This window comes from Ambystoma mexicanum, chromosome 11, assembly GCF_040938575.1.
Source record: "Ambystoma mexicanum isolate Mex_15411 chromosome 11, UKY_AmexF1_1, whole genome shotgun sequence".
In the NCBI taxonomy this organism is placed as follows: Eukaryota; Metazoa; Chordata; class Amphibia; order Caudata; family Ambystomatidae; genus Ambystoma; species Ambystoma mexicanum.
Window position 1 is genome coordinate 1,381,665,236 of NC_090934.1, and position 27,441 is coordinate 1,381,692,676.

Here is a 27,441-nt window from a genome sequence, read left to right on the forward strand (position 1 = left end):
AATGGCCAATCCTCATCCTTCTTTCCTTTTCAAAGAGGAACTAGGCAGATAAGGGACAGCCCACTTGTCTCACTTTCTTTACATTCTCTCTGTAGAGCCTTTGTTGGAACTTATAAGATCTGATAGGAATATTCCTAGGATCCCTCAACTGTTGAATAGGCTTCACCAGTTTTCCTTAGTTTCTGGCTATAAGCTTAACAAGCAAAAATCTGAGATATTGCCTCTTAACTCTTTCTTTGTCAAACATGATTTAGATGCGTTTGGGTTTAAATGGTGTAGTGACTAAATTAAATACTTAGGTCTTCGTTTAGCTTCCTCAGTAAGTGATACCGTTAAGCTCAACAAGCAGTCATTGGTCAATAGACTTAAAGATTTAACTTCGATGTGGTCACCTCTCTACTTATCCTGGTGGGATCGTTTCGCCACCATTAAAATGATGATGTCCCCCATTGTTTTATGTCACTTGCAATTACTCTCAGCTGCTCTACCCCACTCATTTTTCAAGACTGTTAATTCAATCCTCCTCAATTTCTTATGGGGATCAGGGAAGTGTAAGAGAATCGCTGTCACCAAGTTAAAAGCCTCATGTGATAAGGGGAAGTGGGTACCCAGACTTTAAGCTATATCATTCTGCATTTTTTCTCAAACAATCCCGCTGCTAGTTTGCCCCTCCAGAGTCCTCAGACACTCCCGCCTGGTGTGAGTTAGAAAAACAATTGGCACATCCATGTGACATTTCTGACCTTACCTATGTTTTTAGCCACTTCTCGGCAGCTTTTTCCGGACCCCATTAAATCCTCTATCTCTGCTTATGACAATTTCTCTTCTACCACAGCAAAACCCTATCTAAGGACCTTTCTCCGTTTCTATGGCACAACAAATCTGTTACCATTAATGATAGAGCTCTATATCGCAAATCCTGGTTAAATGAAGGCATCGGATGTATTCATCGTCTGTCCGTCCCTCCCTTCTTTCTTTCCAACAGCTTAGAGATGTATTTTCCATCCGTATCTCAGACTTCAACTTTTATAATAATTTGGTAAACACATGCTTAGATGCACTCCAGCGTTTCTATAACATCCTCACACCTGATGCCCCCAGACTTTTGCTTTTGACTATGGCTTCTGATATTAGAGCTTCCACATTTTACAACTCTAGACACTGATTAGCTTGTGCGCTCAAAATGGGAATATGACCTTGAGTGTGTCCTCAGTGATCATATCTGGTCTCTTCTGTATAATAGAATCAGAGGCATCTCTGCTTCCGCCAACATTACACAACATTCACAGAACCTTCATTACTCCTCTGAAATTATCCAAATCTAAGGCCGGTGGGGATAGTAAATGTTGGTCGTATGGTGGTGCCCCTGCTACCTACAAACATATGTTTTTTGACTGTCCATTTGTATTTAAGTTCTGGCAAGAGGTATGGAGATGTCTTAAGCTAATCTTTATTGTTAATGTCCCATTATCATTTATGAATGTTGCTGCCAAGCTGTATGATTTAATTGCTCTCGCTCTTAGGCTTATCACTACCAATTGGAAATACTCGCAAAATATATCCATTAAAGCTTGGTGGAACACCATCTGCCATGTGCAAAGAATTGAACTTTGTATGGCTACATACCTTGATGCTATACCCAAGTATAATGCCAAATGGGCTCATTTCATTCGTTTTCTAGACTACTTTAGTAAGTTATCTCATGGTTCCTGAGCTGTTTATATTTTATTTATATTTTATCTGCTACAATGCTCAATGCTTTTTCTGTTCCTTTATATTTGATCATCAGATTTTGTCAATGTTATGAATTAATGTTTCCAAGCATTATATTGTTGTACGTCTCTTCCCCTTCCTCCTTCCCACTGTTTGTTTGTCTCTTGTTTGTCCCCATGTTCGTTCCCCCGTAAGTCTTCTGCTCATAAATTCATTTTTGCTTGCAGATTTTGGTGCATATGAATTTCCTCACTAATTAATTTCATGCCTTCACTCATTTGGCTATCAGTTAATTGACTGTTTCACCTTGTTGCCTTCGTTTATATTTTGATTATCACTTCCTTTCATTATTGTCTGCATTGTTATTACTATTTATTGTTCTTAACCTCTTATAATCTCAATAAAGATTATTAAAAAAAAAAAAGAATTCGGATTGTTAATGTCCGGTGTCTGTAGTCTTAGATTAAAGAGTAGCAGTTAGCCATATGGAACATTGAAAAAATACAGTATGTTTAAACTATTTGAATGAGCATTATATTTAAATGCCAATCTAAAAGATGGTCTAAGACTGAAGTGTTAATGTAAATAAATTATGTTGGCTAATCAACCATCAGAAATCATCATTAGGACTCTATAGATGACTGTTAATTCTGTATAGCCATTAAACTGCCTTATACATAAAATATCTAGTAATGTTCTGATTTCAGAGCTCAGTGTCAACAATGAGCATTATATATTTTAATGGCAATCAAAAAGCTGGATTCAAACTGATGTATTGATGTAAATAAATGATGTTGATTAACTAACCAACCATTGCAAATGTCCAATCAAAATCCTCATTAAGACCCTGTGCATGACTATTAATTCTGTGTATCCTTTGAAGTTCATTATAATAAGGTTTCTAGTAATATTCTGAGTGAAGCATTTTAATGCACAACATTTTGGAACCTGCCACTCCCTTCAAGTGCCCTCTAATGATGATGTCATACACACAAATACAAAATACAATAATTATATATAAGAATACACTAGTGATCAACTGTTACTGCCATCTTTTTACATTCAGATGTGTTTAAGATAAAACATTCAGTCTATAAAATACATGGACTTAATATGGATCTACATGTTGGAGGTACTGCACCAAGCCCAGAGTGAATAATTATTGCAGGATGTAGACTTGATTTCTTAACCATTGGTAATCAAAACCATTTGTTTGGTAGACAGATTGTCCACTGCATTTTTCACTGTTATCAATTCTGCAATTGTTTTCTTTCCTTGTCAATCCTAATGCCAATTACACCACAATTAGCTATGGGCTGTTGTCCCCCTTCAATATTCTAAAAGCCCTGACACCTTTTACCTAGCAATTTCAATTAAAATGTTCTGTAAAGAAGCGTGAGAAGGATTAGGGCTACCGGAATCAAAAATGAGGTAATTTGATTGCACTTTTTAAGTGAATGCTATGTTCTTCAGGAATTGATATGACAGCATTGAAATTATGAATTATGATACACAGACAAAAGTAGAAGCAATTGTTTTGAAGCTTCTGCCAATAATGATCTTATATAATAGTTTACCAGTATCCTTTTTCCTAAAATATATGTTGACCTTATACACCAACTTAAGAATAGTTTAAACAAATATAAAAGATTCAAAACAATGTTGTGTATATTTTTCACAGGATGGTTTACGAAGATTATCAGGGAATGAATACCTATTTTCATCTAAATGTAAGTTTACCTTTTGCAGACAAATTTAAATATTCAAGCTATTTGCTGAATGTAAAGTGATTGAAACTTTTTCATAAATATTTTTTAAGATGTCCACCCTATGCCAAGCCATTTTATTTCTGCGATTTCTCTCACTGATATCCCACCAAGGATAGCACAAGTAATGGAAAATGAAGAACAGTGGGACTTCAACATATTTGAACTGGAGTCTGCCACACATAAAAGGTTAGTTTGCTAAATAAATTGACAGTTAATTAACCTCTTTTTATGAACGCTTGTTACCATTTTATCATTTACACGTTTACAATGCATACTTAGTTTTAAATATTGATAATTACTGTAATCGGTATTATCTGGCAAATCATGAGTTAGTCTTCTGTTGATCCAATTAATTGCTTCTGTAAGTAATAAACTATCTAGGTAAATGAGACACCTTCTACTCTTGCATATATAAGCCTTTATAGCTCCTAAATTCATGTCAAAATAATGTTTACATCAGCTCTGTTTCTCTAGCTTTTACCATAGATTTGCTCTCTTTGAAAGGTATTTTGGCATTGCTACTTCTCCTGCATATTCCCGATATAGAAATGTCTCCATGGGATGCTGTTGAGCCACAACCAAGATCGTAGCCTGGTATCTGAGCTTCAGCAAGGTGATTCCTTCATTCTTCAAATTGAGCCGGATCACTGCGTGGCTGAGCCTTTTTGGCAGCATCATTATTATTATTAATAGGGTATTTCTTGCTTCGCGAATCAACAGAGAACTTTAAAAGTCACAGGGGTAAGGACACAGTAGGGTAAGCAGACACACAAGGGAGCAGGAAGCTAACAACGGGAAGGAGGAAGATGGCAATTTGTTCCCTGGGAATCTAGACGCAACCAGGTGAGGAAACTGGTGGATGAAGCCAGGGAGCATCTTTGCTCCCTGGATGCCATGGAAAGGAATTGTATCAAGTAAATTGTGCTCAGCAGAGGGCGACGGGGTGGTTTCGATCCTGGCTAGCAGGATTGTGGAGAGCTCACACACCTTAAAGGCGTTGGACTACCCCTGGGCTGGCTCTGTCAATAGAATCTGTGCTCCATTGGATCTTCCTGGAACGAGCCCACATCAGTGGTACTCTTCCTTCGTAGACGGTCCCTGCTGGCGGAAGAGAGGAACAGTGTTGTGCTGCAGAGGACACACTTTCCAAACAGAAGCCGGTCCATTGCTTGACTGGGCTCTTCGGACGAGGCTAAGGGGATTTTTTGCTTGGTGTTTCTCAAGAGACTGACTGTTTTCTCTTCATCGCCCGGGCCTGACTGTGGATGGCAGCCTCTCAGTCAGGAGGCCTGAGGACCCCTACTCAATCAGACTGGTTCTCGTTCAGCAGCAAGGATGAGCTGGCATGCTGCAGGGTGTGAGGACATTTGCCTATCGTGAGTATTGAGCTCTGGATGGCTTTCAAGGAGGGCAGAGGTGAATAGCTGGACAGGACTTTAGCTTGAGGGAGAGATGAGGATGAGCTTGAGATGGTGACTGAGTGGCAGCACTCATCGAATAACCTTTGGGTGGGCCACGAAAGTCGGAGGCTATCTTACATGCAGCCTCTTGTGTGAAGGTCTGGAAGGCCTGACGGCCCTTCAGTGCTTGTTTTTAGCTTGTTAGGGGCTTGCTAACATATTTTGACTTCCTTGTGTATCATTTGATTACTACTTTTACACGAACAATACCAATTCAGAACTAAAGAAAATATGATTATCACATCAATAGGGCTGGAAAGCCTGTCCCACTAATTACAGTGGAGGACCTTGAAGTGTGGGGACCCTGTGGAGAGTGTTCTGGGACAAAGTGACCTCCTGTAGTGCTACCTACTATAGAAGTGCATTTAGGAGAGTCCTACAAGATTAGTTTAAACGGCAAAAAGACTTCCAGGTCTTAAGTCGGAAGGAACTCTGGGGTGCCTGCGCTTTGTCTTGGGACCTGGGAGGAGGCGGTCATAAGCCACATTTCAAATAACTGGTCAGGACAGGCGTGGCGCTACGGTTCATCAGGATTATTCATCAGAGAAGAAAATTCTGATTGAATCATTACCACAACTTTTGCCTCATTAAAAGTTGGCAAGTACTTTACAGTACTGTGCCTTATGCTCCTAGCTAACGTACCTGAAAGACTACAATGGCAATGGGAAGAACCAATAGACAGTGTAAAGGACAACTAGGCTCAGAGGTCCCTGAAGATGAGATGTCAGATAGGTCTAGTGAAGTGAGTTCTCATCCCTGACCGGCTACTATTTACACCCTGCTACTGTCACATTATATTGTCTATTAAGCAAGGCAGGACAAGAGACCAGATCAGATATAGATGTAATTCAGAGTTGTTTAGAAGAGTTGGAGCAGCGGGTATCTGATTTGGAGGACAGGTTATGCCGGCAAAGAATCTGGTCCTCCAGAGGTTCTCAAGTCATTTCAGCAGGTCAAAGATCGAATGGTCAACTTTGAATAGAGAGAACAGCACAGTAACTGTTGCATTGAAAGTTCCCTGAGGGCTCTGAAGCAAACAATATAAAACAGCTAATCATTAAACTCTTGAATTTTACTTTACAGATTCCAGATGGAACACACTGCTCCCTCTGCCCGAGACACGACCCTGGAAGAAACAAAATAGAGACCTCAAAGTTAGTTTTCTGCGACACACCATCCACGATAATGTTGTGCAATTTTTGAGGGAGAAAAAGCTGATTTTGAGGGAAGAGCATGACATCCGGATGATCTGGCGCTTGCCTCACTCGATGCGGCGAAAACTTTGACTCCTTGGAATGTTGGTGGCTCTTTAGAGTGTTGTAAGCCTTTGGTTTAGGGGCAAAAATATTAAGATGGTTAAGGTTGCTCTATAACGGCCCTATGGCGCGGGTGAAAACTAGAAATTGGGTGCCATCAAAGAGGGACAATGCAGGGTTGCCCTGTGTCACTCATATTGTTCTCCATGTCGCTGGAACCATTGGCCAGATACTTTCAAGCAGACATCCGGAAGACAGGCATACAGACAGGGGAAATAATGCACAATATCTCCTTATATGCAGGTGATGTTTTACTGTATGTGAGTAACCCGCTGAAAAATATTCTGATCATTCTAGAAGTTTTGGGCAACTTAAAAAAATGATCAGGCTTTCACATTAATAGAGACAAATCTCTTTTATTCCCCTTAGCTGGCCTTCAAAATCACGACAGGACTAACCTTTCCAAACTAGGGGAGTGAAATGGGAATCTGAGTCCTTTAAATACATGCAATCAGGTTTTTCATGCACTAACAAAACTTTTGTATATAATACAGGACGGGCATTGTCGGAAATAGGGGAGGCGGTTCACTACTGGAAGACGCTACCCCTATTGCTTATGGGGAGAGTAGCACTGTATAAAATGGTGATCCTCCCAAGGCTGCTATATTTTTTACAAACATCCCCTATGTGATAAAGAAAGTATTTTTCAAAATGTTAGATGAGAATTATTGTGGAATGCAGAGAGGCGCCAAGAAGACATAGCGACTTTGAGGCAGTCGTAGCAGGAAGGAGGGTTACATTAACCTGACTTTGAATTATATTTCATGACAGCATAACTATAGGCGGTAGCGGACTGGGATGATTCCGTGAAGGGCGAAATCTCTTGACTGTTGGGCAACATCCCAAGATATCAGAGCGGAATCGTTATTATGGAACTCCATGGGAACGAAGGTTAACACAAATGTATTGAACCTGTTAACCAAATTTAAGGTAAAGGGTTTGTATAGTGCAGACTTACCATGAGGGTTCAATACAGTCATTGATACAGGAATGAGAGGGATAGGGCTGGCTTTGCTTGGTGAACAGAATTGTAGGGAGCTGGGAGACTTATTTTGCAGAAGGTAAATTGACAAATGGGGATCAGTACATGGGGCCTCAATTTTCTATTATATGCGAAGTGGTTAAGAGACTAGCATACATATGGAAAGTTATTCCAGAGGAACCAGAGGGCAGCCTAGTGATGCAGGAGGTATTGACAGTAGGAGAGGGAAAAGTGAGAGTTTCACGATTATATAGCGCCTTACAGGTAGCAAGAGTACAGAAGAACTTAGTAATAAGGCACAATGGAAAGAGATGTGGTCTTTCAGATCTCAGAGGAAGAGTGGACTAGGATATGGGAGCAAGTAAAGAAGGTTTTGAGAAAAAATGCTAGATTTCAGTTAATCCAATTCAACTTTTTAAGCAGGGCGTATATGACCCTGGCAAAGCTGCATGCAATGAATGCTTCTATATCACACATCTGCCCACACTGTGCAGAGGGTCCCGCAGATGTAAGAGGGGGTGGAGATGGATTGGGGTCAAGTACTGAACAAACTTACTTCATCTCCAGACTTAAAACCACAGTAAATAGAAGTGATACAGATTGAGAGGAACAAGAAGGGATGTTGCATGAAGGGTAGTAATTTGCACTGGAATTTCTAAGCTGGGGAGGGTGGACAACAGAAAGGGGAGATGCAGCGATATGGTAAAAGTGGAAAGACGCTGGAGGCTGTGACACCTGAAATGAGGAGGTGGGCAGGGAGGAAAAAGGGTGAGGGTGGAGGAGAATATCATTTTTTTAATGGTTTTAGGCATTGTCAAGGGGAACATGATTTGTTTCTCACTGTAACTGTTGACAGCTCGATTGTACGTTGATGAGACATGGTTTATCAATTTATAAATGTTTCTTTAAAAAAAGTTATGTATGATTGGGTGATTTCTATTAAGAAAGTATGGAAGTAAGGTGTTTCAAAGGGTACATAGTTGAAATGTTCTACTGAATGGTATGACCATGGAAATTGGGGTCTGGCCTTTTGATCTGCGAGTCATGGGTCTACGGATTAGAGGGAGGGCTACTATCATTGCAAAGGGAAAGCTGAACTGGAGTATTATTATGAGCCATATTCTACCTATTATGGCTAATTCCATCTTGAAAATACTTACTTTTAATGTTAATGGGGTGAGAAACCATGTAAAGCGGATGAAGACTTATCTTCGTAAACAGCAAGCTGAGGTGGTTCTCCTGAAAGAAACTCCTCTCAATGGGTGGCGGTATCTGCAGGGTTCGAAATTGAGGGGAGCTGAGAGCTATTTAGCTCCAGCCTGTAGCCTAGAAGAGCCTGGTTAGCTTTACACCAGCAGCTACCAGGAGCTACTTTTGGCTCCTCAGCCCAACTGATGCCGAATACCTATGTGAATCTAATTCTGTGCATTTAGGACAATCTATAAATCAACATTAGGACTCATCAATATGATATTTAAAGGGTACAGCGTCCTTTCATTGCCTGCCTTTTCATCCCTAGCCTTTTCAAAGTGCACATTCTATCGAATGTGCTTATCGAATTTTTTCGGGGGGATGGGAAAGGGCAGATAAGGGTTTCGGTGGGTGGGCAATGGCAAATAATAAGTGTGGGAGGGGGGTTTGGGAGGTTCCCCCCCCCCAAAATAAAAAAAACATGAGCACCTTCGATGGAATGTGCACGTTAAAAAGCCTGGGGGTGAAAAGGCAGGCGATGAAATGACATGGAACCATTTAAAGTATAAAGAGTCATAAATAATGGAAAAAATGATATGTTTGCATCTCATGTGGAAGTTAGATTTGTGGAACGCTATGTACTAGCCCCTCGTTGATTTGGGCTGCCGGGTTCGCAGAATGTTACCTTTATCTTTATATATGGTCACAGTCATCCTCAAGGGTCCCATCTTCACAGACATGGAGAGATGGCTTTCCATAGAGGCTGGCCATCTCATAATCGGGACTGACTGGAACAAAGAAATTGATGACTTATAAGATAGGTCCTTGGTCTCAGGGAGTAAGGAGAATGTGAACAGATGGCCTTCAGAGAAATGATGAAACGCTTAGGCTGGGTAGATATATGGAGGATAATCAATCCAACAAGTCGAGATAATATATTTTTCGAATGGATTGTGTTGTCCCATGTATTCCTTATCTTATGATATTTTCAATATCCAGCTTAGCTGCTTCGGACATTTTATCCAGCAGAGAGCAGTGCTGTGCGTCGATGCCGGTCATCTCGATGTCCCTCGGAGGTCTCCATCTCGATGTCGACGTTACCGAAGGTATATATAGTGCGTGCAGCATCTGTTGGCTTCAGTTCAATTTTTCTGCGCTAAAGATTCGGATTAGGTATGCTTCGGTTCCTTTATGAGAATCTTAGAGAGAAATGTTTAATAAAAAAGGGCTTTGTCATTGGTGTCTTCTACGCTGAATACAGGGTTTAAGATATGCAGTGACTGTGGGTTGAAGAGGTCAGTTACGGACCCCCACAGAATATGCTTGTGGTGCCTGGGATCTGCTCATCCTTGGTCTGAGTGTGAAGACTGCCTGTCCATGACATCGAAAGCCAGGCAGTTAATGTCGAGGGTGGTTGAGTACATGGGTTAGAGAAGACCAAGTCCAGTTTTCAAACAGGATGACCTGACGGATATCCTGTACAGGGGACCTCAGGAAGACCCAATTATTCAATTTCATGCAGCTTTACAAAAGCGCATACGTACCAATTGGGAGGCGCCTGAATTGAATCCGGACGTCAACAAAAACTGACTACTAAATACAGGATAGCCAGCAGTGTTCCTTATTACTTATCAACCACAAGACAAAATGCCTACCCTACTATCCCTCCTGATTGGGATTATAAACGTTAAGATGCTCTAGCAAAGAAGGTTTTTTCGTCTGGAAGTATGGCCCTAAATCAGCAAATGCCACGTGCACATTGACTAGGTTCACTCATACCCTTTGGGACTGTATATCCATGGCAGCTGACCATATCCCTGAAGGGGAAGAACGAGACAGGTTTTTGAACATAGTCGAGGATGGAAAAGATGCTATGTGTGAATTCCTCCAGACTGGTCCCGACTCGGCTGACTGTATCAGCAGAGGAATGATGGCTAGTACAGTTATGCACAGGTTTGCCTAGTTAAGGAAGTAAGGATTTGCTCCAGATGTACAATCCAGACGAAAATTAAGGATATCATTGTCACAGTTAAACATCCCAGCAGTGCACAGAAATTCAAACATGCTTCTGTTTATTAGACATCTTCTGACCTCTGGCTGCGGACAAATTACATTCGGATAATCCCATAGACTTCTTGGTGGTATGGATGAGAAAAGCACCTTGGCAGTGGGAAAAATCTGCTTCACTGTTTCAGCACCTTCAGTTGACACAGCAAATGTGCACAAGTCAGGTAACCCAAGTGCAGCGTGCCATAGTGCACCACGACAATGAGAACAGTAGCGACAGTGGCCACATTTCTGCAAAGTGCAACCACAGCGCTGAAACTGCACTCACGAACACTGCACCACAAAGCCTCCACTCCATCGAAAGAGAAATTGCCATCAAAGCCTCTTTCCACAGCATACCTGTGCAAATCTTCACTGTGCGTCTGTCCATTTCTGCCATCCTCACCACACAGAGCAATGAAAAAAAGTATTACCAACCCTTCCTGTGAAGCACACCCTCAACACCTGATTGGATAGTCCCCACAGCCGCATTTTCATAACAGGCATGCTGAGAAGTACAGGTTGTGGCACGTGCGTTTCCCCAACTACTGCGAGGACCACACCCTATTAAAACCGGGGCAGTGCTTCTTCCCTTTCCACTACTCTTTTTCCAGCACTCCCTCATTGGGTACTGTTAAATAGTGACACACGCATCCACCAATCACATCCAACACCTTTGCATCCAAAACTATAATTTCTGCACAACACACTCAAAGTACAAGTCTTGTGTGCTTGTAAAGCACCTCCAGTAGAACGTTCTGTGAAACTATGCAAGATTTCTGCATCCAGATTCAAAAATAACCCAACAAGACCCAACATGAGAAAGAAATGTACCAAATGTGTCAGCTGTGAGCACTGCAACCAGCTTCGTCCTCATTAAGACATATTTTCCTTGTCGAAACATACAATGAGGTGATAACAAATCTGTATACCCCAAGGTAAGTGACGGCCACATGGACAAATGTAGCGTTTAAAGCGAGCGCTGCAAACCACACATTGAAAGCCCCAGAACAAAAGTAATATAGAGAGAAATATATTGTTGTTTTAGTAGACTGCTGACTTGCAACGTGGGGCAGTTGCTGAAGGCCTCACTGAGCTTCGAGTCCACTTTCCACCGAAAGAGAGGAAAGGCCCTGATGCCGCCCATACCTTTGACACATCAATTACCAAATATTTTTTTTTAAGTATGGCAGTGTGAAAAGGCAATGAGGTGATAACACTTATGTATACCCAAAGGGAAGTGACAGCGTAAAAGTGCCAGCAGCAAATGCAGCTTGTAAAACGACCGCTGCACAGCACACTTTTAAAGCCGACAACAAAATGAGAGAATACAGAGAGAAATATATTGTTGTGTTATGACATGGCTGGCTGGCAACATGGTACAGTTGCCGGCCCCCACATCCCTCGGGCTCAGGGCTCATTTCAACTAAAAGAGTCCAAAGGCACTGATGCTGTAGTGAGACAAAGCACTGGCTCTAAGCTCTGAACAAACAGCGTGCATGGAAGACCTCAGACAGACAGCTTTGTGATGTACAGCATGTTTGTTGCTGCAGCTGTTACAGGAGTCTTCAACTTTTGCATCTACAGATGTTTTGAACTACAAATCCCAATTCCACTCTGCATTGACAGACATAGCTAGGGCATATGGGAGGTATGGTTTAAAATATCTGGAGCACCAAAAGTTGCAGACTTCTACACCATTGTATACAAAACTATTTTAAGAAATTGGTTTAAAAGACAGAATCTTTGTTGTGTGCCGTGAAGCAGGAAGCCATTGCATTAGAAAATTGTTTAAAAACAAATAGTAAAGTGTATTTTTCTGGTTTGCCATTGTCATTTTACTTTTCTGGTCTGTTTTTTTTAAAGGGAAACAAAACATGTGCACTGTCAGGCCCACCTCCTGTACAAACCCTTAACTACTGAGCTATTGAAAAGGAGCGAGCATGGCAAAAGTGTCAGCTAAAGCTTCACAATAGTGAGTGTGACATTGAACAAACACTGCAACACACCAAGGGCCCGATTCATGGAATATTTCCACAGTTCAAAGTCAGTGCACATGGTAAAGCGGCCACAGTACCTTTGAAACCACCACTGACATTCTTTGAGATCCGAAGATTATGCTGTGTGCTTACTTGTCCTTAAATTTACTTGCATGCGAGTAACCAAGCAGCAACAGCGATGCCATTTTCCAGACTAACTAGAGACTGTCACACGTACAGTGAAATCTTTTCACCAACTCTACAAACCGCAGGCGACTACTAGACACTTTACCTCACGGTGCTTAGTGCATAGATGGTGTGTCTGTTTCACGGGTCATGCAAGGGCATGCAGCACATCAATAAAATTAATGGACCATTTAACACGCCCACCATACACTGGAGGATGCTGTTCCTTGCGCCCACTAGGCCTCCGGCAGCCAGGCCTGCTGCATTCGTAAATCGGTAGGTTTGAACAGCAAAATCTGTACGTGGTAGGACTGCTTAAAATGCAGTAGCCTACCGTCTGACTCGGTAGGGTTGCCAACTGACATGTGCCATCCATGCGCCATCTGCAATTCAGCCTGCCAGTAGTCACCACACAAAGATGTCGCCTCAGGACCTATTGTGCCGTAACGAAGGCTACCTGCATTCACCACTCAAGGAACTCGCCTGAGGAGGTACCCGCCAAATGGCGCAGCACGCACGGATACCTTTGACACACCTCGTCTTCTTCCAACTAATGAAATATATATCACATGAACCACTTCTCACTCCCCCACCCATTCCATCCCCTCTTCTCACCACCAGATGCCGCAAAGCATGTTTGCCAGCCCCTTTCGGCGCCGCACTATCCTCGGATACAACTTGGTGGCGATACCCAAAATTATGACGCACATCAAGCTTCCCTCCAGCCAACCACCGGGCGCGTCCAATGTCCACCGACATCACGCCACACTCCAGGCCAATCAAACTTTTGACCCCGGAGCGAACAGGACTGCAGAGCAGATCCAGATATCACAAATGTTTTGAGACATACATTTCACCTGCTTTTAAAAAAGGTACAGAACGGATTATCACCAAATGTAGAAAAACACGCTTTCGGGAACAAGCCGCCGATCCTGCCGCAAATTTGATGAAAATCCGTCCAAGGGTTTCGACTGTACACGTGTGCAAAGTTTTTATCCATTCAGTCTATGGAAAAAAAAAATGTTTTGGGACCGCCCCCCCTATAAGTTTGGCCCCCTGTTTTGGCCCCCTGGACAAAACCTCACCAAACTTCCCAAGAATATTCAGGGCGGCCCATACACTTTTTTTTGCAATGTTTGATGCAGATTCGTCCAGGGGGGGCGAAGTTATAAGCCTCCCAAAAAGTGGTCTTCCTATGGCTTGAGCAACTTAACCATAACTACATGCCCGCTACTGCGGGCCGCGTAAATATATATATATAGTCCTTTTTCTACATATATATATATATATATATATATATATATATATATATATATATATATATATTCACTGAGAAAACCTTAGTTAAGGTGCAGTTACGTTGTGCAGATTTAACGGAACAAAACCCTTGAAATTCAGCGGATGTGAGAAGTCATGACCAGCTTAACTCGTCTCGCTCCCATTGATGTCCCCCATAATGCCATTTTGTATGTCATTGGAAATCCCTTCTCTTATACTATGTATGTGCTCATGCGCTTCTTTGCAATGGGAATGCACTGAGTTAAGCTGGTCATGACCCCCCACATCCGCTGAATTTCAAGGGTTTTGTTGCATTAAATCTGAACAATAACAACCATAACAAAGAATTTTTCAGTGAATTTCAAGGGTTTTGTAATACCATGTTTTTTTTACAGGCAACTAGCCTTCGGCTGTGTCCACTGTACATGGTCCCCCAATATGTTAAGAACATATAAAAAGGGTAAGGTCTACAAATATAGTACCTTTCAATTTTTTAGTTCCTGACTGTCAGTGAAGAAAACCACCTGGCCTAGATATGCCAGTGAACAAAAAAAAGGGAGCCAGACATGTGATGTGATCAGTGATGTCGTCAATGACATTTGTGATGTCCTGTTGGATGTTATGGGTATTAGTCTTAGCAGTGCACAGTGGTGGGGCGAGTTATGGTTGCTTAAGTTACCATAACTGTTGAATTTCTGTTTTTTTTTGGTTTTACTTGTAACCATAATATGGATAGGTTGATATTAGTGCGAATTAAGTGTAATGTTCCTTTCATGTACTTGTTGCACTGAATTTTATAAAGTTTTTCTTAGGGCAACTGAAACATATCGTTCCTTTAACAATGTTTTTTTGTCAGTAAACTTCATAGCTTTTTAGTAGTGCAACTTACTCATAACGTCCCTTTAACAACGTTTTTTGTCAGTGAATTTCATTGGTTTTTACTAGTGCATCTTAACCATAATGTTCCTTCAGCAATGTTTTTTTCATTGAATTGGATAGGTTTTTGGCAGGATACCCTTACTTTTTGAAGATGTACTGTACAACATACTGAACCTGTGGGCACCATGTTAATGCGCACAGCAGTCTCGGAGTATGCGTCTGGTCGCAGACATCAGGTGGCATCCAACCTATTCAGAAAGGCAGGGGCTCTCTTACATAGTGGTACCATGTAGCAAACACAAGGAACATATGCAGGCAGCGGCCTGTACATGAATTGCAAGGTAAGATAGAGTAGGGTTGCAAACTGTGTACTTATGAAGCAAACAGCACAAAGGCATAGGGACTACACCATTACAGAATACACCAACAACGGAAGTGACGTCTGCCTTCAACAATCTTACATCACTGCTACTGTGCATGGGAACAAAGAACGAATGGCCAGAGTAAGGACGGCAAAGTACTAAGACCAGAACATCACTACAACGTAGCAAGTACACTACATGTTGTCTGATAATTGCGCAGGTGGTGCAGTATACAATAGTACAGAAGCAGAACATTTATTTTTTGTATGTAGCAATGGCAAGCACCTTGCAGTGGCTGGAAGAAAATGTCCCTCATGACGCAATGACTTACGATACTAACTCCATTGGTACTCACAGTAGTGTGAAGCGTAATTTATGTAGTATATGTTGCTTCATGTACACCTAACACATTTTCTTTTCTGTAAGAGAACATATTGGAAAGGAAAGCAAGGCAGCACAAGCGGCACTCTTTCCACAACAGCATAGGAAAGGAAAGAAACTCTGTAAATAGCAAAGTGGACAACCTGGAAGACAAAATGGAAGACAAAATGGAAGAATTGGAGAACAATTGTGCCGCCTTAAAAGATTGCGTACAAGGGTATTTTATGGACCTGTACGTGAACCCGTTCCCCATGTCACAGCCCATCATCCCCTCAAAATCCATGTGATGGGAGACGATACAGTGATACCTCAATCCTTTTCTCCCCTCAAAACCAACCTATACAAATCCCCAATTCCCCACAATAAGTATCCACTTCTGCTACCCCTTCCCTTTCTTAATGGTGTGTATGAATGTGTGCAAGTAAATGATGATATTGAAATTGTTGCTGTGTGCTTATGTGGTATTGTTTTTTTTTTTTTAAATGCCGATATGACTCAGCGGCGAATAGTCCTCGTAGGAATTACCGCAATTAAGCAAAAGATAGGTGTCCGACAGACACAGCACCTGCCCCACGTATCTGCAATGACAATGGAGGCATCCGTACAACGCCAGCACAACCTGCATGTCAGCATGTTGTGCACCACCTATAATTACGTGTGGGAGTGGACGTTTGTTCGTTGTGCAAGTACACGCATGTGTATCTGTTACTCTGTGTCCTTGTGAGACCGCCACTGTGCACCATATGTGAAAGCATGTATATTAGGTTGCGCCGCCCACCCACAAACTACAGGTAGCTATACAGATAAACATCCCACCTGCTATACCCAATAAACACCCAGCCTCTCCCAAAATAGTTGGTGCACGTGTGTCGCACTATTGATCAGTAGAGAAGTGGCAACAGTGTGCATAGCACACCTATGCACATGGACACAACGTATGCCGCCCAAAACACGTCCTATGGACAGCCGTCCCAAGGGAGAACAGTGGTGATGCCACCATGCGACCGCACACACGCGTTATGTCGGGGACACGATCCGGACCCTCGGACAGCGGAAAAGTACAGTGTTGTGCAACGTACGTAGTGTTTTTCAGAAAGTACCCGCTCCCAACACACCACATTGTGCAGGTGCACATGTATATATGTTTTTGAACAATGTAGGCCTGTTTTCCGGGTGCAGGTTCTCCACAGCAGCCCTACAAAAGGCCACACCCCAGAGGTGCTCCGCAATCTGTTTTTAGCTTTTTGAAACAGAGTTGCAGGCCACATAGGTTTGCCCTGTAAGTGATGGTGGACCGAATCTGCTGTGCTACATTGCCTTTGCAAGTAATGGCAACCATGTCAGCCCGCCTCAGTACGCACAGTAATGGAGAAAAGTATTAACGGGCCTTCCTGTTACTCATACCCTCAGTTCTCCAGCATGGGGTCTGACATGGATTCACATGCTCATGAACATTCCCCGTCGTCAGGCTGGGAATCCTCGGTTAAGAAAAAATCAGTTTCAGTTTTGTTTCTGAACTGTCTTTCTCCTAATAACCAGTCACTGGTCTCTGGGTCATACTGCCCCCAGCCAATGACTGCCCTCTACCTAAACCCCTCTTCTGGCAGCCATCTTTAGATTTTTACCGCACGTTCAAGTGTTGGGAGTCCTCGTGCTTTAGCTCTCGAGCTTTTACTGCGGTTTGCGATTTTTCAAAGAGTTTTATCTCATTTTTTCGGTCAATCGAACCTCAAGCTCCACCGTTTCTACTTCCGATCAACGGGGACCCATTTCGGAATTTTCTACGCCCTTCAAGGGCGAAGTTCTCGTTGAGTTTCGCTTCTTGGAGGATTCCGGAAGATCTTTGAGGCCTACCCCACGTGGACATAGCCCAGGACAATGGAAACACGACGCCCGGATCCAAGCTGTTTAGGAGCTGCCCTGGATGCGGATTGTAGAATGTCTTCAAGGAGGATTGTGCCTTCACAAAGACAAAACGCACGTGGAGAAGGACTGTGCGTTTTGCAAGAACATGTCAGAGTGGACTATGAAGGATCGACGTATCCGCCTCACCAACTGGCTGGAAGGGAAGAGCCCAGCAGTAGGTGAGAAGAAGTCAGAGCGATCTTCTAACAGCTTTGAGGGCGCTCTGACGACGGGGGCCCAACAAAAGGCAAAGCACCGCGAGTCCTTGGGCACCGGGAGCACCGATCGATCGGGCTCCTCGGTTGCCAGGCAGGGCGCACTTTCACAGACGCCTATAACCACGAGCTAACTCTCTGGCTCGGGGAAGAGGAAATCGGAGAACCCGGGTAAGCTTCGGGAGAAGCCCTGGTCGATCCCGACAGAGATAGCTGAGGGGGAGCGAGGCGGTGACCCTCCCCCCAAGGTGAAGGCCTCAGGCACACCCAAGGTCATGAAGGCCTTGATTCACCCGGCTAAGGCCTCTATCGAGGGAGTCGCAGCGGCCCTGGCGAAGCCTGTGGAGGCTACCCCAGTGGAGGCGACCTCGGGGCCTAGCGTTTCCCTGCCACCGTGGAGGGAATCCTCTTTTCAACCCATCGATAAGACCCTCGTGAAACCCCCGGTGGAAAAAGAGGAGGGGGGCGGGGGCCATCACGGAGCTGGCTGGAGTCGTGAAGATCCTGAACAAGAAGTTCGAGGAGGTCCGGTCCCACGGGAGGGATCCCGACGAGGCGGACAAAGAAAGCGACGGTGGTGCTGACAAGGAACCTGTGGAGGTGGAGTATTCTACTCCCCAACAGTCACGCCTGTTGCAGCCGGTACCTGGGCCACAGGACAACTCAGGAGCCATCTTGATGGCGATCCAGGCCTAGTGTACGGAGATAAGGACAAGGTTGCCCTTACCCCCAACAGACAATCCAGCGGATCCTGGACCGTTGGGAAGCCCTCCAAGCAAGCAGATGAGAATTCACCCCCCCCCGCCCTTCCAGCCTTCACGGCCTTTGCAGCCTTCATCTCCTTCTCCTGATCCGAGGGATGACACGGGAATGGAGACGGCCACGACGGAGACGGATGATGACAGTGGTGACGGCGGGATGGGCCTTCCATCACCACCTCCTCGGGCCTCCCCGCCCGACAAAATTGGCTCCTTCCACGCCATGATCGCCAGGGCATACAAGCTCTTCCAGCTCTTCCCCGAGGAACAGAAGAAGGAAGGTTTCCTCTATCAACGGCGTGAGGCCAAGAGGAAGACGGTCCTCTCGGTTCCTTTACTGACGAAATCTGGGATGAGGGACTGTCGCTCCTGAAGAACCCGTCCACGAATCCTGCCAGGAGAGACCGGTACGAGAAGAAGTACCGGGCTCCCAGATTCCGCTCCCATGTGCCTTAGGGCGCAGCCGACCCCGGACTTGGTCGCCTCCGCGGCGGCCAAGAAAAAAGCGGCGGGGGCGATGGCTTCAAGTTCGAACTCCCCGCTGGACGGCGAGGGGAAGAAACTGGACGCCATGGGACGGCGGGTCATCTCGTCGGCGGCGACGACGATCAAAGCACCCAAAGCCCTCGCGATTGTGGCCCGCTAAGACAGGGAGCTTTGGTTTAAGATCGCTCCCCTGCTGGACTTCCTCCCGGACAACAAGAGGGCTGAGGCCCTGGAAATCCTACAGGAAGGAGAGGTGGCATCGGACCACACCATAACGGTGGCCACAGACATTGCTGACATCGGTTTTTGCCAGATGGGCAATGGTGTTCTGGACATGCCCTTGGACGGGAACAACCTGTTTGGCAAGACTGTAGACGAGTCACTGCAGGCCATCAAGGCCGACACAGAGACGGCTCAGGCCTTGGGTGTTCTGCAACAACGACGGCTGCTCTTTCAGAACTCCGGGGGCAAGCAAGGTGCCTCCCAAGGATTCGGCGGCGGCTCCTCAAAGTACCGCCAGGCGGCCCGCTCCTCGTCGCAGGAGGACAACAGAGGACGCGGCAAGTCAGGAGAATCTCGTCGGCGCCAAGGAGGCCAAGGCAGCAAGGCCGCTGCCAAGCAAGACTGAACTGGCCGTAGCGTCGGGCCCCCAACCAGTGGGAGGCCGGCTGGCGAAGTTCGTCTGCATGTATCCACCGACCAAAGGGTGCTGGATACCCTGGCACGCGGGCACACTCAAGTTTCTAAAAAGTGTCCCCACATTCCACCCGTGGCCAGGAGGGAAAACCACGTCCCTCAACTGCTGCTGGAAGTAAGGGCGATGCTGAAGAAAGGAGCCATCAAGCTCGTCCCAAGGAGGCTCCGGGGCTCCAGAGTATACTCATGATACTTCCTGTAAGAAAGAAGACCGGTGGCTGGCGACCCATGCTGGACCTGCGTCGTCTAAACAAGTACATCAAGTCCCAGAAGTTCCGGATGGTCATCCTCCAGCACGTGCTGGGGCAGCTGGAGGAAGGCGACTTCCTATCGTCGATGGATTTGGAAGATCCCTACTTCCACATCCCCGTTCTAAAAGGACATCGAAAGTCCCTGCGATTCGTAGTCCAAGGGCAACACTATCAGTTCAAGGCCCTTCCCTTCGGATTGAAGTCGGCGTCCAGGGTATTCACCAAGTGCCTAGCACCAGCGGCGGCGCAGCTTAGCCTGCAGGGGATCCACGTCTACCCCTACCTGGACGATTCGCTCATCCGTGCAAAGACAAAGGAACTCGCCGTCATGCACACAGTAAAGACCGTCCAGCTGCTCACGGATCTGGGATTCTCGATCAATCCCACTTGGTGCCGTCGCAGGTCGCCCTGTTCCTGGGAGCCAGGCTCGACACAGTGACGCAATTGGCTTCTCCGTCGGAGCAAAGGACGAAGGCCATCCTGGGCAAGGTGCAACGGCTGTCGACCATGGACGTGGCCAGGGTGAGGTCCATCAAGTCCCTGCTCGGCATGATGTCCTTGTGCATCTACTTCGTGTGCCTGTTCAGGCTGCGGATGCGTCCACTGCAAGAGTTCCTCAACGCCTGTTGGATGCAAGCGGCGGGCAGCTTCAAAGACAGGATCTCGCTCAACAAGACCTTCCGCCAAGCAATCCGGTGGTGGGGCACCTGCGCGCATCTGGCGGCGGGTATGGACTTCCAGACCCCAGCACATCAGGAGACGGTGACGACGGACGCCTCCCTGGAAGGATGGGAGCGCACACCGGAGATCTCCATGCAAGAGGCCTTTGGCTCATAGAGAAGAGAGGTCACTACACATCAATGTCCTGGAGCTCCGGGCCATGTTCTGAGCCCTCAGGTCATTCCTTCCGTCCCTCAAGGGCAAGGTGGTAAGGATCTTCAACGACAACACCACCACAATGTTCTACATCCGGAAGCAGGGAAGCACCAGATCCCCAGCCCTATCCAAGGAAGCCCAGGATCTGTGGCACTGGGCAGTCGCCCAAGGGATTGTTCTGGTACCCTTCCATCTGGCAGGAATAAAGAACACCATCGCTGATTCGCTCAGCAACGAGCTGCGCTCGTGCCACGAGTGGGAACTGCGCCAGGATCAGGTGGATCTACTTTTCCAACGATGGGGCAATCTCCAGATCGACCTATTCACGACGGCGACGAACACCAAGTGCCGGAGTATCGCCAGCAGGTTTCCCCAGCCGGGGAGCATGGGCGATGCCTTCTCATTCCCCTGGGACGGCCTGTTCCTCTATGCATTCCCACCATTGCCGTTGCTGCTGCAACTCATCAACCAACTCAGACGGTCCAGGTGCAGGATGATCCTCGTCACACCGGCGTGGCCAAGGCAGATCTGGTTCCGGACCTTCTGGACATGTCAGCGTCCTCCCCCAGCCAAACTGCCGACGGACGCGGATCTCCTCGCCAGAGAAGGAGGCGCCATCCTCCACCACGACCCGGGGTCGCTGAACTTGCAGGCTTGGCTCCTGCAGCACTAGAGTTTGGAGGGTACGATATCCCGGCGGACTACAAGGAGGTGCTTGCAAAGGCTAGGGCGTCCTCAACTCTCAAGTGCTATGGACACAAATGGAAGAGGTTCTCTGTCTGGTGCTGTGCACAGAAGATTAACCCTCTGCGTATTTCGGCCCCTCAAGTGCTGCCGTACCTACTGTCGCTGGCCAAGACGGGGCTAGCTCATGCCTCCATCAAGATACAGCTTGCGGCGATTTCCCACTACACCAGAGCTCTGGGACGATCATCTCTGTGGTCTCATCGCCCGGTGAAGGAGTTTATGAAAGGACTGTTCCGATCATTCCCGCCGGTGAAGGCTTCGGCCCCGGCGTGGGAGCTGAACCTGTTGCTGAGCCTCTGCATTCGGCACCGTTGAAGTTCCTATCATGGAAGAAAGCATTTCTTGTGGCCATCACCTCTGCTCGACGAGTGGGAGAGATCCAGGCCCTCTCCTGCAAGCCACCCTACCTGACACTCCACGAGACGAGGGTGGTGCTGAGGACGCACCCCTCCATCATGCCCAAGGTGCCGTCTGACTTCCATCTCAACGAGTCCTTGGCGTTACCCGTTTTCTTCTCGTCGCCTTCGTCGCCGGCCGAGAGGACTTTGCACTCGCTGGATGTGGCTAGAGCGCTGAAGTTCTACGTGGACCGCACAAAGAGTTTTCGGAAGACATCACAGCTGTTTGTGAACTTTGGACTTGTGAACCAAGGGAAGGTCCTCTCGAAGGCTTCCATTTCCAGATGGCTCTCCGGCTGCATCATGCACTGTCACCGGTTGGCAAACCGACTGTTGCCCGGCCGTCCGAGAGCCCATTCAACCAGAGCGATCGCTGCTACCACGGCGTTCCTGTCTGGTGTGCCCTTGCTGGTCATCTGCAGGGCTGCTACGTGGAGGTCGACGCACACCTTCACGAGATTCTACTGCGTCGACCGGGATTCCAGGGAGGAGTCCAGAGTCGGCCAGACAGTGCTGCGCAACCTGTTCGCCTGAAGGTGGGCCTGGTGAGGAGGTAAGAGATGCATAATGTTGAGTTGATGAAATGCTTAATGTTGAGCCTTGCTACCTCCCGTGGTTGTGCATGTGTGTACTGCTATGTATTCTTGTATTCATGAGCATGTGAATCCATGCCAGACCCCATGCTGGAGAAGGAACAAATTACTTACCTGTAACTGTTGTTCTCCAGCATGAGTCTGGCATGGATTCACATGCGAACCCTCCCTCCTACCCCTCTGTGGCTCTTCTCTTGGTCCTACTGCCACTTTACGTGCTACTAAATCTGAAGATGTCTGCCAGAGGAGGTGCTTAGGTAGAGGGAAGTCATTGGCTGGGGGCAGTATGACCCAGAGACCAGTGATTGGTTGTAAGGAGAAAGACAGTTCAGAAACTAAACTGAAGCTGACTTTTTCTATACCGAGGATTCCCAGCCTGACGACGGGGAATATTCATGAGCATGTGAATCCATGCCAGACCCATGCTGGAGAACAACAATTACAGGTAAGTAACTTGTTCCTTGCGATAGTCCCCACTGCCCCATTCCCGTGGGTAGCATGCTGAAAACGGTACTATGTGGTACGTGCGTTTCCCCATGTTGGGTGAGGGCCATGCCCCAATAAAGCAGAAACATTCCTTCTTCCCTTTCCACTTTCTTCTTTCCAGCATGCCGTCATTGGGTACTGATGGAATGTTCTACACACATCCACCAATCACATTGAAGAGCTCTCCATGTAACAGTATCAGTTCTGTACAACAGTCCTCTGCATACACACCACACGCAGAACCGGTAATGCGCAATACCTCAGGCTCCACAGTCCCATTTCCATGGCCAGTCTCAAAATCCCTGGATGCGGATTTTGTGCTGTGTGCAGGCGTGGGGGAATAAATTGCAACCAGGATAGGGGAGTTTGTTTTTATTGGTGGCTCTGAAAAGACCCTTTTTTAAAGGAATTTTTTAGGTGCCTCTAGTGAAACACCTTTTTTCGGTTTTTATTTAATGTGTTTTCTTGTGCTCAAGTTGTTACAGTAAACTATTCAACGCATCCTGTAGATGGGAAAACAAAACAGCATTACCAATGGGCGACAACGAAATGCCATTTGCTTGGAAAAACTCAGCATTTCCACAACTAATTAGGTCCTTGTTGCAGAAGAACATGTCACCATTGGACAAAAAAGTATAGATGCTTCTGGTGATGAGACACCTTCCAACCTCTGGCTCGGAACAACATCCATGAACATTGTCCCATACTCTTCTTGGTGGTATGGATGAGAAAAGCACCTTGGCAGTGGGGAAAAAGCCTCTTCACTTAATTCAGCAACCTTTTCATTCGACGGAACAAACCTAAACAAGCCACGTAACCCAAATGCGTGCCGCCGTAGTGCATGACAACAACATCGACTGTTGTAAAAGTGTCCAAGTCTCTGCAAAGTGCATGCATATCGGCGAAACTGCAGTCATAGGCAGCACTCCACAATGCGTTCACTCCTTCCAAACCAAAATTGCCATCAAAGTGTCTTTCCAGGGCACACTTGAGCAGATCTATCACAAAGGCATCACCCAAAGCCAACACAATACATTTTTCCATGTCAGCCAGCCTCACTACGCAGAGTAATGTAAAACAGTTTGACCGCCTCTTCCTGTGAAGCACACCCTCAGTACCTGATTGGATAATCCCCACAGTCCCATTTCCATTGCCCACCATGGTGAGAAGTGCAGAATGTGGCACATGCGCTTCCCAAAGTACTGTGAAGGCTGTGCCCCAGTAAAGCAGGGGCAGTCCTTCTTCCCTTTCCACTTTGTTGTCCACCACTACCTCATTGGGTACGGGTAAATAGTCACACACACATCCACCATTGCCATCGAAGACGTTAGCAGCTAACACTGTCAACTCTGCACAACACTTCATATGTACCGTTACAAAATACCACCCAGCCAGTAGCGACCCCGGCTATCTGTCAAAACATCCAACTCCCGAGAGTCTGGTCGTACAGGCAGCCACAGCTTCCAACAAACTTGCGTACCCGTCTATCCCTCCAGCCAGGGACGATAAGCGTGTGGATGGTTGGGCACGGAAGGTATTTTCAGCCGGGAGCATGACATTAAAATCTGCCAACTCCACATGTGCCTTGGCAAAATTTTCGTACACTCTGTGGGAGTGCACCGCAATGGCGGCGGAGCACATACCAGAAGGGGAAGAAAAGGAAGGTTTCCTAGCCATCGTTAGAGATGGAAAGGAAGCCATGCAGGAATCCCTTCAATCTGGATTGGACACTGCGGATAGTTTAAGCAGGTCCATGGGCACTAGCACGGTAATGCGCAGGTTTGCGTGGTTACGGAAGTCGGGTTTTGCACCGGACGTACAGAACCGCCTTCTGAACATGCCCTTTGAAGGGTCTCACCTTTTTGGCAACAAGGCTGACGAGAGCCTTGAGAGGTTGTAGAACTCAAAAGCAGCGGCCAAATCTTTAGGAGCTGCTATTAGGCAACCTCAGCCTTTTCGTGCGCAAGGGAAATCATGGAGGGGACGATCCTATCGTTTTACACCTCATATGGAAAGACGAGAGGAATGGCCAGTCAAAGGGGCCAAAGAAAGGCTACTAGTGCTGGACGAGGAAAAACCTGCTAAACCAGCTCCAGCTGCAGCCTCTTTGCCATCAGCGGCTGCAACATCCGCCACAAAACCACTTTGAGGACTTGCACCACAAAACACCTGTAGGAGGCAGGCTGTCGCAGCATCTGCAAGAATGGCGAGCCATTACTTCAGATGTTTGGGCTCTAGAAATAATAGCCCAAGGCTACTGCCTTCCTTTTCTAAAGCAACCTCAAAGCAATCCACCAGGGAGACACCTGTTGAAGTCTTCAAACCCGCTCCTACAGCAGGAAGTTCTAACCCTGCTGGAGAAAGGTGCTATAGAACCAGTACCTGCTGCGGAGAGGAACAAGGGATGGTACTCCCCGTATTTTTTGATCCCCAAAACGTACGGAGGACTACGATCCATCTTGGACTTAAGAAACTTGAACAAGTTCCTCAGGAAAGACAAATTCAAGTTGGTTACCCTTTCTCAGATCCTTCAGGCCCTTCAACTCCAGGACTGGTTGGTGTCATTGGACCTCCAGGATGCTCATTTTCATGTGCTGATTCACCTCAAACACAGAAAATACCTGAGGTTCGTAGTTGGCGACTCACACTATCAGTTTCGAGTCCTGCCATTCGGGTTGACCTCCGCCTGAGGGTGTTCACCAAGTTAATGGTAGTGGTGGCAGCGCACCTCAGGAGAGGGGGGGGATTCATGTCTACCCCTACCTGGACGATTGGTTGATCAGAGCGCGCTCTGCCGAGCAAGCACTGGATCATCTGAAAGTCACCTGCCACTTCCTCCACAAACTGGGCTTCTCCCTCAATTTCAAGAAGTCTCAAATGACACCTTCCCAACAGCTTCAGTACATAGGAGCTGTAATAGACACATCCTTGGGAAAGAGCTCGCCTCCCAAGACGAGGGCTGAAGACATTCTTCAAATGGTTTCCAAATTCCAAAATGCCCAAAATCTCCAGGCTTACGACTTTTTAAGGTTGCTCGGCCTCATGGCATCCTGCATCTTTCTGGTGCCAGGGGCACGCTTGAGGATGAGATCCCTTCAATGGGCCCTAAAGACTCAGTGGTCCCAGTTCTCGGGTCAAATGACGGATCTTCTACAGATTCCGAACAAGGTCAGACAAGACTTTCTATGGTGGACCTGTACAGAGAACATCCTAAAAGGAGAACCTTTTTGGCAACCATAGCCGGAGATCACAGTAGTGACGGACACCTCACTCCTGGGGTGGGGAGCTCATGCCAACGATTTGACAATCAACGGTCGTTGGTCTCCATCGGAGTCCAAACTACATATCAACCTTTCAGAGCTGAGGGCAATCAGACTAGCGCTGAAGGCCTTCCTGCCATCTGTCAGGGGAAAGAATGTCCTGATAATGACGGACAACACAGTGGCCATGCACTACCTAAACAAAAGAGGAGATGTGGGGGTCACTACCCCTGTGCAGAGAGGCAATGCAGCTCTGGCATTGGGCGATTCAGGAGGGAATCTCTGTAAGGGCAATTCATCTAGCCGGGGAAGAGAATATGGCGGCAGATGCTCTGAACAGGCAGAGCACGGTGTCCCACGAATGGGAACTGGCTCAGGAAGTCATTCAAGAGATCTTCGCCCTTTGAGGAACCCCTCAGGTAGACCTATTTGCAACCAGTACCAACCGAAAATGCGAAAGGTATTGCTCAAGGGAATTTCCCCCGAGAGGAGCCCTGGGGGACGCGTTTGTGGTGGATTGGAATTTCCTACTATTGTACGCGTTCCCTCCGATTCCCATCATTCTTCAGGTCATCAGGAGGCTGAGACACTTCGGGAACCGCATGATCCTAATTGCCCCGGATTGGGCCAGGAGAACGTGGTATCCGGACCTTCTAGATATGTCCATCTGTCCTCCAGTACGTCTTCCTCAGAGGGAGAACCTTCTCTCTCAAATGGAAGGTCAGGTTCTCCACCAAGAGGTCAGAACACTCAACCTTCATGCTTGGTATCTGAAAGGCTGAGATACAGGGATTGGAACCTTCCAGATGATGTTATGGAGGTGTTGCTTTCGGCAAGAAGGCCAGCAACAAAGTCTCTATACCGTTGCCGTTGGAAAAAGTTTTGCAACTGGTGCAGGGAAAAGAATGTCGATCCTTTTCTATGTTCTATTCCAGAAGTACTATCTTTCCTTCTGACCCTAGCACATAGAGGTCTGAATATCGGAACAATAAAAGGTTACCTTGCAGTGCTTTCCATTTTCAAGCGCTCATTGGAAGAATGCTCCTACTTCAAAATTCCTTTGATAACACAATTCTTAAAAGTCCTCACTAATGTGTTTCCTCCTCACCCATTTCAAGTACCGATTTGGGATCTAAATTTAGTCCTAAAATTCTTAATGTGTGCCCCTTTTGAGCCTATGCACACGTGTCCATTAAGATTACTAACATGGAAAACGGCCTTTTTAGTT

General features: G+C 46.4%; 1 protein-coding gene across 2 annotated transcripts in view; it reads left to right on the forward strand.

The window, feature by feature from the left end:
• PDE8A (phosphodiesterase 8A) overlaps positions 1-27,441 on the forward strand; it is a 1,868,130-nt gene that overhangs the window by 1,611,602 nt on the left and 229,087 nt on the right. For both annotated transcript variants that reach the window (XM_069624978.1, XM_069624977.1), the window contains exons 15-16: positions 3,395-3,443; positions 3,533-3,668. In XM_069624978.1, the coding sequence (XP_069481079.1) occupies positions 3,395-3,443; positions 3,533-3,668 (185 nt within the window). The remainder of the gene's footprint in view (positions 1-3,394; positions 3,444-3,532; positions 3,669-27,441) is intronic.